The sequence below is a fragment of the Trichechus manatus genome, unplaced genomic scaffold (genome assembly GCF_000243295.1).
Source record: "Trichechus manatus latirostris isolate Lorelei unplaced genomic scaffold, TriManLat1.0 scaffold00015, whole genome shotgun sequence".
NCBI lineage: Eukaryota > Metazoa > Chordata > Mammalia > Sirenia > Trichechidae > Trichechus > Trichechus manatus.
The window spans coordinates 5,309,521-5,323,631 of record NW_004443951.1 but is presented as its reverse complement, the minus strand read 5'-3'; the positions used below and the strand labels follow the sequence as shown (position 1 = coordinate 5,323,631).

The 14,111-nt window shown below is 38.1% G+C and overlaps 1 protein-coding gene across 4 annotated transcripts in view; it reads right to left on the bottom strand.

The window, feature by feature from the left end:
* FAF1 (Fas associated factor 1) overlaps positions 1 to 14,111 on the bottom strand; it is a 573,118-nt gene that overhangs the window by 57,149 nt on the left and 501,858 nt on the right. For all 4 annotated transcript variants that reach the window (XM_023727090.1, XM_023727089.1, XM_023727088.1 and 1 more), the window contains exons 16-17: positions 9,315 to 9,395; positions 8,111 to 8,188 (exon numbers count right to left, since the gene is read on the bottom strand). In XM_023727090.1, coding sequence (XP_023582858.1) covers positions 8,111 to 8,188; positions 9,315 to 9,395 — 159 coding nt within the window. The remainder of the gene's footprint in view (positions 1 to 8,110; positions 8,189 to 9,314; positions 9,396 to 14,111) is intronic.

Below are 14,111 nucleotides of genomic sequence, written 5' to 3'. Positions count from 1 at the left end.
GTACACATGTGGCATTAAGAATTTGTCAAAACCCACAGGATTATACAACACAAAGCGTGAACTCTACTGTGAACTATGAACTTTAGTTAATAATAATATATCAATATTGGTTCCTCAACTGTAACAAATGTACCACAGGAATACAAGATGTTAATAGGAGAAACAATGTGCAGGGCAGAAGAGAGTAAATGGGAAAACTCTGTACTTCCTGAACAATTTTTCTATAAACCTAAAATTGCTCTAGAAAATAAACTATTAAAAAAACAAATTATAAAGAACAGCTTTATTTTAATAACAACCTATTCATGATACCATCTTCATTCTTCCAGTATGGGGTAGGAAGTAGAAAGAAGACCGAATAGGAGCTCTAGTTCTGCTTTCACTGGACAAATATAAGGTAAGAATTTTAAAGTAGGTATTTTAATCCTGCTGTGATCTTAAGTTTCTTCATCTGTAAAATGGTAATGATAATATCTCCCTTTCCCATCTTGCAGGATGATTATGAAGATCAAGTTAGAAAACAGAAGGGAAAGTGCCAAGTCTTCTAATTCCATGCTCTTCTGTTCTCCAACTTAATGGTCTTTAATATTACTTAAAATTTTCCACTTGAGGAGGAACCAAGGTTTAAATGCAAAAAGAAACAATTTTGGGTAGATAGACAAAACAAACAAGCAAATAACTTTTTTGCTTTTCAGTCTGAAGGAGCCAATAGCAAAAGGATAATAGTTTTGTGCTCATTCCTTCCCATGTGTCCCTTTTAGTCTTAGCTCTAACTATTGGACTGTGTCCTAAATTTTTTCGTTTACTGCTCCCTGAACAACCCCTGTACCTTTTTCCCTGTGTTCACAACTGCCCAGTTCATACCCTTCCCTTCTCTTATCCATGCATCTATCTATTCATGCATCCATGCATCCATCCATCCAAAATACTCTTCTACTCCATCTTTAACCATTAAAGTTAAACCAATCCCCCAAGGCCGCCTTCTGTGACATCTTTCTTGGTACCCTCCTAGTCAGAAATCATCTCCCTCCTCTAAATATCTTTAGCACTTTGGCCCGGTCCTTCGCCATCCTCACATACCGAAGATTGTGAGTATGATGCAGGACCAGGCAATGTTTTGTTCTGTTATACATATGGTCACCATGATTTGGAGCTGACTTGACAGCAGCTACCAAAAACAACTATTTTAGTGACCTTTATAATATATAGTATCTCACCCTGTAGTTATTTTGTATTAATCTATCCTCCCCTATCATGTTCTTCCCTTTTGGTTTTCTAACTCTAGGTCTCTGTACATTTCATCATAATACTTTGTCTTCTCCAGCTGCCCTTTGAAATCTGTTCAGCCTTCTACTTCACCACTTCTTCTGTTTGCTTTAGATACTCAGTGCTTGAGGGCAAGTTTCAGTCTCCTCTGATATCCATTTTGGTCTTTTCCTTCTTTCCTGTCTTTTTAATAATCTTTCACTTCCTTCATGTATGATGTCCTTGATGTCTTCCCATCCTTCTTCTGGTTTTCAGTCATTAGTGTTCAGTGCATCAAATCTACTCTTGAGATACAGTCTCTAAATTAAGGTAAGACGTATTCGAGGTTGTAGTTTGGCCCTTGTGGACTTGCTTTTATTTTCTTCAGCTTCAACTTGAATTTGCACATGAGCAATCGATAGTCTGTTCTGCAGCTGGACTCTGGCTTTGTCTTGGCTGATGGTACTGTATTTCTCCACTATCTCTTCCACAGATGTAGTCACTTTGATTTCTGTGCAGTCCATCCAGTGAAGCCCATGTTTATAGTCAATTATGTTGTTGAAAAAAAGTATATCCAATGAAAAATTCATTGGTTTTGCAGAATTCTATCATGTGATCTCTGGTGTTTCTATCACCAAGGTCGTAGTTTCCAACTACTGATCTTTCTTCTTTGTTTCCAACTTTCACATTCCAATCACCAGTAATTATCAATGCATCTTGACTGCAGGCTCAATCAATTTCAGATTGCAGCAGGTCATAAAAACTTCAGTATCTTCATCTTTGGCATTTGTGTTGATGCATAAATTTGAATAATAGTCATATGAACTGGTCTTCTTTGCAGGCATGTGGATATTAACCTATCACTGATGCATTATACTTCAGGATAGATCTTGAAATATTCTTTTTGATGATGAATGCAAAGTCATTTCTCTTCAATTTGTGATTCCCAAAGACTTGGTTTCCCGGAAGCTTCCGGGTGGGTCATGGGAAAAACGTTGCTGCATCGCCAGCTGGCATCGTTTATGGCTGGAACTATAATGGTATCTGATCATCTCTGAAGCTCCAACTTTCGTTCTTGATTAATGAAAACATTCTTGGCAAATGCTTTCCCTTTGGTTCATCTTGTACTGGTCAAGAATTTCACCTCTGGTGGTGCAATACAAATGCTCCTGGCTGTCCCTCTTAATTATGGCCTCAGTTCTGAAAACCAACAAAATAGAACCACAGTCCTATTTCATTATTCCCAGCTGCGATATCTGGGCAGCTTGGGCCTGCTTTGAACACTCTTTATTTTTTCCTATAGTAGACTATAGGATTGTTGGCACCAAAATAGTACATACCAGGCCACTGATGTTCATTAATGCCTAGAATATCAATCTTCAATCATTCCATTTCATTTTTAGCGATTTCCGATTTTTCTTCATTCATGATTCATACGTTCCATGTACAGACGACACAACCTTGCTTGCTGAAGTGAAGAGGACTTGAAGCACTTACTGATGAAGATCAAAGACCACAATCTTTGGTATGGATTACACCTCAAAACAAAAATCCTCACAACAAGGCCAATAACCAACATCATGATAAATGGAGAAAAAAGACTGACGTTGTCAAGGATTTCATTTTACTTGGATCCACAATTAACACCCATGGAAGCAGCAGTCAAGAAATCAAACAACGCATTGCAGTGGGCAGATCTGCTGCAAAAGACCTTTTGAAAGTGTTGAAAAGCAAAGACATCACCTTGAGGACTAAGGTGCACCTGACCCAAGCCATGGTACTTTCAGTCGCTTCATATGCATGTGAAAGCTGGATGATGAATAAGGAAGACCAAAGAAGAACTGAAACCTCTGAACTGTGGTGTTCGCGAAGAATATTGAATATACCATGGACTGCCAAAAGAACAAACAAAAGAACAAATCTGTTTTGGAAGAAGTACAACCAGAATGCTCCTTAGAAGCAAGGATGGCCAAGACTACGTCTCACATAATTTGGACATGTTATCAGGAGGATCAATCCCTGGAGAAGGACATCATGCTTGGTCAAGTAGTGGGTCAGCAAAAAAGAAGAAGACCCTCAACGAGATGGACTGACACAGTGGCTGCAACAATGGGCTCAAGCATAGCAACAACTGTGAGGATGGTGCAGGATTGGGCAGTGTTTCGTTCTGTTGTACATAGGGTCACTATGAGTCAGAACTGACTCGACGGCACCTAACAACAACAACATATTCCAATTACTAGTAAATATTAGCTGCTGTTACTTCTCATTTTGAGCCACGCCACATCAACAAATGAAGGTCTTGAAGGCTTTACTCTATCCACATCATTAAGGTCGACTCTACTTTGAGAAGGCAGCTCTTCCCTAGTGTCTTCCAACCTGAAGGACTCATTTTTCAGCTTATATTAGGCAATATTCTGTTGTGATCCATAGGGTTTCCACTGGCTAATTTTTAGAAGTAGATTGCCAGACCTTTCTTTCTAGTCTGTTTTAGTCTGGAAGCTCCGCTGAAATCTGTCCACCACGGGTGACCCTGCTGGTATGTGAAATACTGGTGGCACAGCTTCTGGTATCATAGCAACATGCAAGCCACCACAGTACGATGGGCTGATCAAACATGATCGGCATTTCTCAAGCTGAAAGAACGGAAGAGAAAGTTCAAGCCTTGAGCTGCAATACTGAAGGATTCTACGGGTAAAAAATTGATGCATAAAGCATCAAAAGAAGATGAAAGGAATATATACAGTCTCTGTACCAAAAAGAATTGGTTGACTTTCAAACATTTCAGGAGGTACCACGTGATCAAGACGCTGACACTGAAGGAAGAAGTTCAAACTGCACTGAACGCACTGACGAAAAACGAGGCTCCAGGAGACACTTCAACAAATGGCGGCAACGCTGGAAGTGCTTATTCGTCTATGTAAATAAATTTGGAAGACAGCTACCTCGCCCACTGACTGGAAGAGATCCATATTCATGCCCATTCAAAAGAAAGGTGATCTACAACTAGACTAAACCAAAGCTAAGAAGTATCCTGAATACAACCAAATACTTTGAGGGACAGAGTAGCAAGGGCGGAGGTCTGGGGACCATGCTTTCAGGGGACATTTAGGTCAATTAGCATAACAAAGTTTATCAAGAAAATGTTCTGCATTCTACTTTGGTGAGTGGCGTCTAGGGTCTTAAAAGCTAGTGACCAGCCATCTAAAATGCATCAATTGGTCCCAACCACCTGGAATAGAGGAGAATGAAGAACACCAAAGTCACAAGGGAAGTATTAGCCCAAGAGACAGAAAGGGCCACATAAACCAGAGATTGCAACAGCCTGAGACCAGAAGAACTAGATGGTGCCCAGCTACCACCAATGACCGCCCTGACGGGGAACACAACAGAGAGTCCCTGTTAGAGCAGGAGAAAAGTGGGGTGCAGAACTCAAATTCTAGTGAAAAGACCACACTTAATGGGCTGAGACTGGAGGAACCCCAGAGAGTATGGGCCGCAGACTCTCTGTCCACCCAGCACTAAAACCATTCCCGAAGCCAACTCTTCAGTCAAAGATTAGACTGGACTGTGGGACATAAAATGATACTTGGGAAGAGTGTGCTTCTTAGCTCAAGTAGATACATGAGACTAAATGGGAAGCTCCTGTCCGGAGGTCAGATGAGAAGGCAGAGAGGGTCAGGAGCTGGCTGAATGGACACAGTATATCAGGGGTGGAAAGGAGGAATATGCTGTCACAGTATAGGGACAGTGATTAGGGTCACATAACAATGTATGTATAAATTTTTGTATGAGAGACTAAATTGAATTGTAAACTTTCACTTAAAGCACAATAAAATTAAAAAACAAAACAAAAACAAAAGAAAGGTGATCTAATGGAATGCAGAAATTATCAAATAATATAAATAATATCATATGCTAGCAAAATTTTGCTAAAGATAATTCAAAAATGACTGCGGCCGTACATCAACAGGGAACTGCCGAAAGTTCAAGCTGGATTCAGAAAAGGATGTTGAATGAGGGACACCATTACTAATGTCAGATGGATCTTGGCTGAGAGCAGAGAATACTAGAAAGATGTTTACCTGTGTTTTGTTAAGTACATGAAAGCTTTTGCCTGTGTAGATCATAACAAATTACGGATAACATTACATAGAGTAAGAATTCCAGAACACTTAATTGTGATCAAGAGACAGTTGATACGAACAGAACAAGGGGATACTGTGTGGTTCAAAACTGGAAAAGGCATGTGGCAGGGTTACATTCTTTCACCTTACTTATTTAACCTATATGCTCAACAAATTAGAAAAAATTAGAAATGTAAAAATTAATAAAACAGGGAAGATCTTTGTCATTATTTCTCTATTTTTCCTTCAGAAAAATCTCATTATCATTCTCTTTATCACTGCAACGGAGCAGATCAATGTGTCATCCTAGACTTTACTTATTTCACTCCAACAATTACCACACAGCAAAATAAGGCCAATCACTAAGGAATTTCCCTGTAACCAAGGTGATTTGACTCTTCAATACTTCATTTTTTGAAAAGATTTTGAAATAAAGGAGACAAATCAAAATAATAAAACCACTCTTGTTTCTCAGTGTAATTATATGTGTTTAGGATTTCCAGTTAGAAGGGGAAGCAGTGTTACTGTGGAAAGTCAGGTGACCTGGCCTGCGGTCTAGATTATGTGTCCAACCAGTTTGGTGACCAGAGGCAAACTGTATAATCTCTGTTGGTGTCAGTTTCTTTAGAGGTTACACACTACCAGCTTTGCTCAAAGAGTGTTCTATGATACACTAGTGTGCTGAAATATGTTAACTGGTGCTCCATGAAAATAGGGTCAAATAAATTTGGGTAACTCTAAATTAAGTTAAGATAAACTGTTTGCTAATGGTGGGATTTATAAGACTCTTTGACTTTCCAAAAGGAGAGATAGAGTATGCAGCATTATCCAAACTCATTTTTTATAGAATCATATCAAGGGATAAGTGCAGTTAATGACTAGTTGTAAAACGTGACTTGTGTTCCTCCCCCATCCGGGTCCACCCATATGTTTACAACTGGAACATATATACTGAGTTATGATAAAGGGTGTTTATGGAGTCTTCCTAGGACGACAGGCTATTGTCTACATTTGGAAAACAGAATTTTACCCCAGGGTAAATTAGGTAAATAATCAGAAGAAATTACACATGCTGCCATGCACTGGATCTAGAACATGCAGTTAATTTTGTACCTTTGACATTTAGCCAGCCAGTATGGCTGAAGATATACTATTAAGAGAGACCATGTGAAAGAGTAAAAAGTGCGAGAGTCCTAAGTTTTTAAACTACACTTCTTGAAATACCTAAAAGGATAGGCACTCAATAAGTGTTTGAACATGAATAAACTTTGATATCCAAACAATGAAATTTTATCCATCTTTCAAGACCTGGCTCAAATATCACTTCTTCCATAGTGTTGTCTGATTCTCAAAGCTGTAAAAGATTTTTCTTTTGCTTCTGAACTTCCTAAGTATTTTGCTTTTACTTCTCATATGTCATTTAGCACACTCTTCTTTGATCTGCTGTTACTTGTATACAAGTTGTATCTTCCCTACAAGATGTAATCTCTCTTCTTATAGGCAGAAAACATTTTGTTATCCTTTGTTTCCCCTGCAGTGCTCAGGACAGTGTCTTCTTCAAAATACATTTGTTGCATAAGTGATCAAGAATGATGACTGATGGAGTTTTACTTGGCCCAAGCAAGGGCCCTCCCGGACTTTCTATTACTTGCTAAATGGCTTCCTCTTTTTATAAGCTAATCTTGCTATTAACCTTTTATCTAGAAAAAAGTTCTAAAAGTCCTTTGAAAAAAGTTCTAAAAGGGCAGTCAGTTGTATTTTTTCTCTGTTTCTTTGCACCTTAGGCAAACCTCTATAATAACTTTTACATATGGTATTGAAATTCTATTTTTATAAGACTATGAATTCCTGGAGGGCAGGAGCCATGTCTGCATCCCTAGCCCCTAACAGATTTGGGCACATAGTTAAGTATTTTAAAAAATGCTTGCAAAATGAGTGAATGAAAATTATATCGGTATGGACATGACATGAACACAGGGGAAAAAAATTAGCAAGCTAAATGGATTTCCTATATCTAGGAGCTGTGTCAGTCAGGGTTCTCCAGAGAAACAGAATCAACAGGATAGAAATATAAGTATGTATGTATGTCTGTAATTTATTTTAAGGAACTGGTTCATGTAATTGTGGGGACTGGCAGTCTGAAATATGTAGGGCAGGCCAGTAGGCTGGAAACTCAGCAAGAGTTGACATTGTAGTCCTAAGGCAGAATTTCTTCTCTGGGAAACCTCAATTTTTGCTCTTAAGGCCTTCAACTGATTGTATGAGGTGCATTCACACCATCAAAGGTAGTCTCCTTTACTTAAAGTTTACTAATTGTAGATGTTAACTACATCTACAAAATACCTTCACAGCAACATCCAGATTAGTATTTGATTAAATAACTGGGTACTATAGCCTAGCCAAGTTGACACAAAATTACATCACAGGGACAGAAAATAGAGTTTTAAATTCTTGGGGTGAGACAATACCTAGGAAGGATGGAAAGCATTTATCAGGCAATAAAAGGGGAAAAGAATTGAAAAGAATAGAAAACCTTGACTCTAGTAAGGTCAGGTTTTCTAAGAGTTCCATACAACAGATTAGAACTGATTATTTTAAGGAAAGGTTAGGTCTTCCATATTAATAAATCAGGGAAAAGTGGAAAGAAATAATTTGCAAGAAATACTAACAGCTTCAATATCAAATGCAGTGGAAATACAACCCAGCTTTTGAATAATTTTTCTAAAAATTATGCCCACCTCACGTTCCTCTTCTTGCTCTTTACGAATCTGCTCCAAACGAAACTGCTCGGCCATCTCTCTCTCATGAGCTTCCCTCTGTTGATAAAATAGAAAGGAAGCTGGTTACATACAAAGGGCTCATTTCTAGCATGGACCAGAGCTACATTTTGGTGATGGAAGTATCTCTTTCTGAAACAAGAACAGAAATGAAGGCAAGAACAAAGCATTGCTCTTTGATCATTTCGGGTTCCTATTCAAACAGCTTTGATGGTTCTGGGTAGCACGTGACATTCAAAATCCTTCATGACCTTTCTCTGGTCTTCGTTTCTGGCCTCTTCTGCTACCTCTCCTGCACCCAAATCTCAAGCTCTGTTCACATGAGCCTCTATCATGCCCCACACTGTCTAGTTCCTTGCCCCTAGCGTACATTATTTCCTCTTTCCTCCTAGCCCTCTTTCTCTGTCCAGTTCAAACATACCACCTCGTCTATGAAACCTTCCCCACTTCATGGGTCTCCACAAAAGCTGGAAAAAAATTTCCACTGAAACTTCCATTCAATGAACTCTCACAGAACTCAGTGCTTTGCTTATGATACTTAGAATCACTGCCTTATATTAGAGCTATCTGTGTTCTTGACTTAATCTATTCTTTCTTTGGGGCAGAAACTCTGGCTTGTTCATTTTCTCCTCCTTCTTCAATGCCCAGGACAGAAGCAGGTGCTCATTAAGTATTACCATATTTTTATGCAAATAATGCACGGTATAAGTTTTTTTTGCCAACCGCGCCCTCCCGCACGAAGTATTTTCATAAGCACACTATGTAAAAAACAAACAAAAAACGCACAACATGTGCATTACTTGTGTAAAAATACAGTAAATAAATCAGTTATTCTCAACCGTTACTCAACATTAGAATCACCTGAGAATTTAAATTAAAATAAAAAACTAAAAATTTCTGAGTTCTACCATAGACCAATTAAAAAACATAAAATAGATACTAGATTCATTTTTTTGGTTTTCATTTTTCATGATTCTCAACAAACTATCTTGGCAAAATGAACCATGCTTTAAGAGTCATATTCTTTCTGATAACTGAATCTAGCTTTCTCCATTGCAAACCCAGTATTCTTGGGGATCAAACTGATACAAGGGGATGGCACTTAAACAACGAAAGACTATCTGGGATTGAGTGCTTTATCCCAGAAGGCCCCAATAAAACCTACTTTTGCTCTGTCGGCCTCCAGTGAAAGACGATAGGCTTCATCTTGCTCTCTTTTCACGTTTTCTCTGGCTTCACGTTCATCCTTAAAAGAATGAAAAAGATTCAATGCGTTTTACCATATTACCATTTTTTTTTAAGACAAACAATAGCAATTCACTGTCTTATTCCTGTGTTAATTTATTATAATAAGGAACTTAAATTGTATAGGATATAAACAACTCAACAATAAGATGAACAGCATGGTATATAGTGAAAAAAAGAGTGTTTCAATTCTAGCTCTACCACTTAAGACGTTGGGCAAATTATTTAATCTCTACAGGCCTCAATTTCTTCAACTAGAAAATGGAAGTAATATTTGGCTCATAGGGTTATCGTGAGAATTAAATGCAATATTATATAAGCTGTCTAGCAAAGCACCTGGCACTTTGCTCAACTTCATAATTATTCCCCTATTTTTCCCTGAGTTTTCTAAAATAATCTTAGAAATTGTCAGCATTGGGACTAAAGACTGGGAGGGAGTGTTAAGGACTAGGAAATAATCCCCTGGTCAACATGGAAGGAGGCTGAAAATAAAATGCCTTAGTCCACTCCATACCACTAAAGCTTTGGTTATCATATAAGTACAGTCGACCCTTATTATTTGCATATTCTGTTTGTGAACCTGCCTACTCACTAAAATTTATTTGTAACCTCAAAACAATACTTGTGGAGCTTTCTTGGCCATTTTGAGGTCACTTGCGGGCATGCACAGAGTGGCAAAAAATTTGAGTCACCTGATGCAGATGTTTTTAGCCAAACAAGGCAATGCTTTGCCTTCTTCTCTTGGCTCTCATACTAAACAAGCGTCTTTTTCACACTCAATTTACCATGTTTTTTGCATTTTTGTGGGTTGTTTTTGTTGGTGGTGGTGATTTTGCTGTTTAAAATGTTCCCAAGCATACTCCGAAGTGCTGTCTAGTGTTCGTAAGTGCAAGACAGCTGTGATGTGCCTTACAGAGAAACTATGTGTGTTAGGTGAGCTTCGTTCAGATATGAGTTATAGTGCTGTTGGCCATGAATTCAATGTTAATGAATCAATCTACATTAAATAAGGTGTCTTTAAATGGAAATACACATAAAACAAAGATATGTATTGATCAGCTGACAAAAATGTTGTGACCAGAGTCTCACAGGAACCAAACCTTGTATTTCCCCTAAGAATGATGGTTCAGTATTCACTAATTCAGTTTTGAAGTGACTTTATAGAACGTTAACTACCATGATTAATGAGAATCAACTGTATTTCCCTACTACATTAACACTCATGCAATGTGGATAACAGGAGTTATTTAAGTTGAAAATCTTTTAAAAAATATTTTTAGCTTCAACTACCAGAATTTATTATTTGTTAAATTCAGGAGCATAGCTATGTAATTAAACTTATACATGTATTTGAACTTAATACCTACAACTGTCTACATTTGAGGAGTGTAGATTCATTTTTTTGGTCTTTTGTTATTAGGCTGAACCGTATACAGTTACCAATATTTGACTGTTTTTGACCTATGAAAATGGAAATTTCTTATAGTTTAAATTAATACCTTTTTACTTTTTGTCTTCTCAACAAAACATATGTTTACTCAAGGCTTAGTATATACTGTTTTAGGCTCTGATATCTATTCAAGAATGGTTTTCTCTCCAAAGCCTAATACTCCTTTTAGTTTCAATAATTTAATTAATTCCCAAAACTCTGGTGTGAATTGTAACAATTCATTGATTCCTAATCTTTCAAAGTAAAAATTGAAAAGAATTAGATTTTGCTAGTCTGAAGCTGACAATTACACTAGTGTCTTAGTCATTTAGTGCTGCTATAACAGAAATACCACAAATGGATGGCTTTAACAAAGAGAAATTTATTCTCTCACAGTCTAGTGGGCTAGAAGTCCAAACTCAGGGCATCAGCTCTAGAGGAAGGCTTTCTCTCTCTGTGGGCTCTGGAGGAAAGTCCTTCTCATCAGTCTTCCCCTGGACTAGGAGCTTTGCTGTTCAGGAACCCCAGGTCCAAAGGACGTGCTCTGCTTCCAGCACTGCTTTCTTGGTGGAATGAGGTCCCCCGTCTCTCTGCTTGCTTCTTTCTTTTATATCTCAAAAGAGATTGGCTCAAGACACAATCCAATCCTGTAGATTGTGTCCTGCCTCATTAACATATCTGCTGCCTATCCCACCTCATTAACATCATAGAGGTAGGATTTACAACACATAGGGAAATCACATAGGATGACAAAATGGTGACAATCACACAATACTGGGAATCATGGCCTAGCCAAACTGAAAACATATTTTTTGGGGACACAATTCAGTCCATGACAACTAGCTACAATAAAAGGGCATGCTAGGGAAATCACTTGTGGGAACAAGATATCAGGAACAATGTTTAACCTAACTGAGAGATCACTCAGGCTGTAAACAGTGAGAATAATTTACATGTCAAATAATATTACACATGGATAAAAGCAAGTTTCAAAAACTTCTACTTGTAGACTTGTGCTTAGCAGTTAGTTATATTTTAAAGAAGTAGAAGTATGTTCCTTCAAATATATTTTTACTAATTCCAACTGGCGGTCTCTGACACTTTGCGCAATTGACTAAGTCATATGAAATGAAAGGATTGAGCTTCTACAAATCCTATGCCTCTATGGCTAAGTCTAAACTAGACCCCCTACCGTAGAGTCAATTCTGATGCATAGCAACCCGATAGGGTTTCCAAGGCTGTAAATTCCTACAGGAGCAGACTGCCACATCTCTCTCCCCCAGAGCCAGTGGTAGTTTCAAACTACTGACCTTTGGGTTAGCAGTTCATTGCTCTAACCACTGCGCCACAAGGGCTCATGGATAAGTCTATCTATTGAAATGGAGACACCCCTAGAATATTATCAACAAACTGCTTGAATAGTCTTACTTTTCTATATTTCAAATTGGGAAATACTTAAGATATTTTAAATTTTAATTTGACCTTACTTTCCTGACTCCTCCCCTCTAAACTACTCTAGATTTTGCTCATAACATTCTGTACTTGCCCTTTAAAGCATTTATCACAATTGTAATTCATTAGTTTTTATATAATTATTTATTTAATATGGGATCCCTCCATGAAACTGTAAGCTCCACAAAGACAGCGACCTCATCTATATTCCATAGGTCTGTCTTCGAAGTGTTTCACACACTGCCTAGCCTTTTGGAGATGTTTAATAAGCATCTGCTGAATAAATGTCTTTCCAGGCATAACATATTTATTGTCTGCATAAAAATTAAGGAGGAAAAAGATACAGCTCATCCACAGAGTGGGCCCATCTGGTCAATGAAACTGACTGGGCAGGAATGACATGTTATGACACTATGTACACATACCAAAGGGACCTTCTAAAAGCTACCACGGCTGGAAGCCCTTTGAAAACAAACATCTTTATAATAAAAGTATTCTAAGTAAACAGCTCTGTTTTAAAACAGACTGTTGCAGATATCAAAGGCCATTAAATACAGGGCTCTCTGGCACAGAATGTGGCATCTGTTGTTAGAGAACTTCCTGAACCAACTAACTTCTTTCCTTCCTGCCCCCCTTCTCTCTCTTCTTTTTCCCTCTCCTCCCTCCATTCCCTCTCATAAATATATATGAAAAGTTCAGTCCTCAGGTTTTGCATTATTTTCCTCGTTTCTTAATGTTGCTTTCTTCATCTGAAAGAATTCCTGCTCCATCAGCTCTACTACTCAAAACCCTATTAGCTTTTCATAGAGTTTTAGAAATACAAGAGACCAACCTGTCCATAAGGGCCACTTTGCAGATGAAAAAACTGAAATCACATGAGTGTAAATGATTTGCCTAAAACTTCCCAGTGAATTAGTGGCAGGGCTTAGACTTGAATCTTCTGACCCCTACCCTAAATCCAATGCTCTTTCTCTTGCCCACAGCCCTCTCTGACCATCCCAGACAGAAGGACGGCCTCAGGATGAATTTTTCAAAATTCATCATGATCATAGTTTGTTGCATGTTTTGTAGCTGGTTGTGAATGGCAATCATTTCTTCTTTTTCTGTCCTGTAGGTTTTATACTTACCTTCCAACTGTCCTGTGAATGTTATTTCCAATTTTTGGAATAAGAGAACACTGCTTAGGCATTTTCCCCATATTATTCTAGATGGTAGATTTTTTAGAAGCTTCCAGGTGTTGTGGTTCACATTTCATGTATAAATTTGTTCTCATGACCTACAGATGTGCTTCTTGGATCTTCTCCTGAGTACTACAAATACTGTTCTTTTGGAAGTTCTCCTTGCTAAATCTGATAGAACACATAAGACAAAGCGACTAGAAATACCTGTTGATTGTGTGGAGGTGGAACAGCTGTATGATCAGGTTCAGGAATAGGTCTCAGGTGCTGTGTAGGCTATGGCTCGGTCTACTTGGTATTGAAACACTCCTTCTCATACCATAGTGAAAAACCAGACTGCTCAGAACCAACTGAAAGCCCCCTCTGGAGCCTTTCATCTGTACTACATTTGTCACTGCTCTCATATTGCTTTGGGCTACACTCATTAATACATGTCTCATTGTTCCCTACTGGACTTGTAAGCTCCCAAAGGGAAAGGATTGTATTGCATATGTCTTTGCATCTCCCATAGCATCTAGAGGACTATTTTCCATATGGCAAGCATTCAATACACATTGGTTGGATGAATGAATAGAATTATTAGTGCTCAACAATCATACACTGGAAGTTCTGGGGCCTCTAAGTATCTTTCAGACTAGTAATTTTTTTTTTTTTTTTT